The sequence below is a fragment of the Etheostoma spectabile genome, chromosome 18, assembly GCF_008692095.1.
Source record: "Etheostoma spectabile isolate EspeVRDwgs_2016 chromosome 18, UIUC_Espe_1.0, whole genome shotgun sequence".
Lineage (NCBI taxonomy): Eukaryota > Metazoa > Chordata > Actinopteri > Perciformes > Percidae > Etheostoma > Etheostoma spectabile.
In genome coordinates this window covers 15,515,502-15,519,901 of record NC_045750.1, presented here as the reverse complement: position 1 = coordinate 15,519,901, position 4,400 = coordinate 15,515,502, and the positions used below count along the sequence as shown (strand labels likewise).

The following is a 4,400-nucleotide window of genomic DNA, read 5'->3' as shown; positions in this document are numbered from 1 at the left end:
ATATATATATATATATATATATATATAAAAAGATTTATATAGTTTTGCTCTCCGCAAGTGTTATTCCATTCAATGCAACGTGATTGGCCCCACCTACTCACAGTAGCTACAACACTTCCAGCCCGTGGTGGGGTGAGTGCAGTGTATTTGATGGAGTTGTGCAGTACAGTACAGTTATCTAATAACTAATTTAATAATTTGAATACTTTCAACATACATCTGTGCAAAAATAATTTGGATGGGGTGAAGTGGTGTTGGCATTTTACGCAAATGAATGCTTGAATGAAGTATTCTAGGGGCATTGGTATCACTTTAAGGGTACTGGTATTTTTTATTTAAATGTTACCCAGCCCTACTCCTGGTATTAATAAGTGTCATGTTATCTTGATTCTGCCTGCATTGTAATCGGATGTCCATACGCAAATTATTTCTGAGGGGCTTGTGGATTTGTAAAACAAACATGCTGTGTCACAGGTCAAGGGATGTAATGAATAATCGTTTTGCGAGGGAAGACTTGTTAACCTCTCCAAATGCTGGGCAGATTTTTTTCTAAAGAATTAGACCTGGCGGAGATCCGATCACAATGCGAGTCTGACCACCTCCAGATGTGGTCCGGCCAATCACATCGCAATGTGTTCTGCGCGCATGTACACCTGGATTAACGTGTGTTCCTCCTTTTCAAGATAGTGCATCCAGATACTGATCGCATGTCAATGCCAGCCCTTAAATGGAGTCGTGGATATGTGACCCAAACTTATGAAGGATCTTGTATTATTTTGCACTAGTCTTCTGGGTTTGGCACGCACAGCCACACACTTCTGTGATTAAGGAATTTTGGTGGGGGCATTTATATATTATAAAAAAAGAAAAGAAAAAAAAAGTCATTTGTGCAGACTACTTGGAACTCATCATTTACGATTGGTCTGTGTAGCTAACCGTTCAGCTGGTGATCACACAGAACTATTTTCTAGGGAGCCCGATTTTGATGTTTGCTTCATCTGCTTTCGACTGTAAGGTGCACTGTGGGAAATATTCAAAACAAGCATCAAGGTGAATGCTGGTTAAATTATAGTCTATAGTCTCTTTGTTCCATCTCTGTGAATTCTTCTTGTGAGGTCGAGTTAGATTTGTCCACACCACAGACTAAAGTGTTTGAGTGCAATGGGAACTTCCATAAGGGTGAGAGCCCAGCAGAGTGTGCACATGCTGAAGTCCAACAGTTGGTTAAGGCCTCAACTAATAAAAATCTTTGTATGCAAATACTACAACATTTGAAAGCCAAATATCAGCAAGTAATGGTGTTGGATTGTAAATGTTCAGTGCTGTAGACAAGCTTATGGATTTGGTTTCTTAATAAAGTAAAAAAAATAATGTGATGCTGTATTGATCTCTGTAAGAAAATCCTTGTATTTGTCCCTTTAGAGACTTCCTCGTTCTGGGAAGCAACGACAGTTGGGGGGGGGGGGGAACGCTTGCTATCACAAGGCCACAAACCAGGCCGCACAGTTAATGGACAGTCTCCTTAATCACGTCCTGTCCTGATTCTGCTTTAGCTTGGCTCATTTAGGGTAACTGAATTTAAACTGATGAGAGAGGTTGAAACAATTCTATATGAGATATATAGCAGCTGAAAGGAAATGTTGGCAGATACCGTTTTAGTGATCAGGCATGTGATTGTCCATGTGATTTTACAGTGTCGTTTCTAAAACATTTCTAAAATGCAACACACCAGATGTGATTGGATAACTCTGGGAAAAAAAAAAAGACATATGATTCTGGTGATCACTTAGATTATTTCTTTTGTAATCAAGATTATCAGGATAATCTACAGGTTGCTGAAAGTAATCACATCATTAATCATCCTGAATTTGATTGTTTGATGATTTCATTACATTATTTTCATTACATTATGCAATTTCAGCCTGTAATTAGATGTAGATTAGATCTGAAATGAACCTGGCCATAAGATGTAAGGAAGGACACATACTTGAGTGTTTGGCATGGAGAGGGTTCAAGTCTGCAACAAAAACAAATAAAAATTAAATGAAGACACGTACAAATAAAAATAAATAAGTAAATATATAAATTTTGCTACCTCAGGAAGCAGTACGGGCATAAAAGCCTCTTTTGTCTTCAAACACGAGGGAGATACTTTAAGTGCTAGACAGCAGGGATTTTTTTAACGATTAGCTTTTGCCTCCTGGGCTATCTGAATAAATATAGACCTTTTATTCCAAAGGTGGAGGAAACACAACAGAATGTGTTTCAAATGAGGCAGTGCAGAATTTTTTTTTTTTTTTAATCCTTTTTAAAAGGGTGTGTTTTTGTGATAATGAGTTTTTTATCTGCCTTTATTGATCTGACAAACCTTTATGATGGCAGTAAAGCTGCCCTCTGCACCACACACACACACACACACACACACACACACACACACACACACACACACACACACACACACACACACACACACACACACACACACACACCCACAACACACACACCCACAAACACACCACAAACCCACACACACACACACACACACACACACACACACACACACACACACACTTCTCAACATATCTGTCTCACACTCCCGTTCTTGAAGCTTATATCCTTGCTCTCATATTCCTCTTCTTCTGTATCCTCTCTTTCTCTCATCTTTCATACTCCCTCCATCTCTACGGCTCTACCACTAACCTCCTATCTGCCTCTTTCTGTCTTTACTTTTCCTAACCACTCTCTCTACTTTTTAGCTGGCAATGTTGTCATGGTGATTGGATAAGAACCCGACAGGCACTTTAACTTTTAAACAACACAGGAGGTTGTATTGACTTGCATACATTTTTAGGCAGGTTTCTCAATCTCTTGTCTTCAGGTGTGCACATCTTTTTCTTCCACCGCGTTGCCTCACTCTCCACACCTGAATGTCTTTCTTCTTTCTTTCTTCTTTTCTTCAGTTAAGACTGAAATATCTCAACTAGGGCTGCAACTAATGAAAATGTTCTTATTGTTTAATATGACGACAATTACCTTGATTTATCAATTAGCTGTTTGGTCAACAAAACTCCAGAAAATACTAAAAAGAAACACTTTTCTTTTCAGAAACCACAGCGTCTTTAAATGTCTTTTTTGTCTCAGTAAGACTCCAAGAACCAAAGACATTTAATATAAAATTATATTAAACTGAGAAAAGCAGAAAAAAGATGGAACCAGTGGATGGTTTAGAATGAAGTTAAACGGTTAATTGTTCATCAAAAGAATATTGGTTTATCACTAAATCCCTGCATAAATTAATGACATTCGCATCAATGCTTTCTGTTAAGTGCCAATTAGCAAATGTTAGCATGCTATACTAAGATTGTAATGTATTGAAACAATAAGCTCATTTATCAATGAATTATTAATCATTATTTGCAGCCCTACTTATATTACATCCTAATTTATCAAGTGAAAGCCCTTTTACTAACCTTTTTGCTTCAGTATTATGTCTTTTGTCATTGTGAGCATGATGATATTAGCATTTAGCTCAGGGCTTCCACTTTGTTGCTTTCACAGTCGTCCATCTTTGTGCCTGGGTTTTGTAGTTACTCCGACGGGAGAAAAGGTCAAAAGGCTGTTGGGAGCTAATGCTGTGTTTGGGATTATGACTCTGTACTGTCAGCAGACTGCGAGTCTGTAAAATGTCAAGTAACAACTACTTTGTGTCTGCTATGTTTTTAAATTCCCTCCCAGCGTCACCACTCTGCATTGCTTTACTTGGCTCTGACCTCTGCTCTGCTGTGATTTATGTTGTGTTATGTAAGAACCTTTTAACACCATTACTTCAAACTCCCAGGCACACTTATTTATCTTGTTCCTTCAAATAACTAATGGTATCCACTTCCTGGTAGAATCCGAGCTGACATTCTGCTGAAGACGGCCAAAAGTTTAAGCCAGCCGCCTTAAATACTTTGTTCTTTCCATGATAGAAAAAGCACTTTATTATGTTCAGTTTCCAGCTGCGGTAGCTTCTCTGTTGATGCTACCCATATACAAGCACTTCACATCTACATGCAGCATGGGACTCATACTAATCAAATTAAAGACCTGAATCACAACTGATTTCCTGAAACCTCAAGCAGCGGTTTAGGCAGAAACTGAACGCAGCAAATCCACTAAGGATGAGAAAAAAAAAAGCATAAGCGAGAGAAATGGGCAGATGAAGAGGAGTGGAAGCTGGAGAAAAGGGGGAGGAGGAAGACCACAGTACAGTATGTGACGTGAAGAAGAGGAGGGTGTATGTGCACAACATGAAGACCTCCTGATGGAGAGGAGAAATGAGGAAGAACAGACCTTGGAAAAGCAGTAAAAGACGAGGACAGGGTTGGGGGGGAGGGGGGAGGGGGGTTTAGTCCTGA

General features: G+C 39.1%; 1 protein-coding gene across 2 annotated transcripts in view; it reads right to left on the bottom strand.

Annotated features, from left to right (window-relative positions):
* Positions 1 to 4,400, bottom strand: part of akap7 (A-kinase anchoring protein 7) — a 43,704-nt gene that overhangs the window by 2,173 nt on the left and 37,131 nt on the right. Inside the window, exon 10 of one of the 2 annotated variants that reach the window (XM_032543071.1) lies at positions 1,988 to 2,017. The exons of the other annotated variant lie outside the window; for it this stretch is intronic. Within the exon in view, the coding sequence (XP_032398962.1) occupies positions 1,988 to 2,017 (30 nt within the window). The remainder of the gene's footprint in view (positions 1 to 1,987; positions 2,018 to 4,400) is intronic. 2 annotated transcript variants of the gene reach the window in all.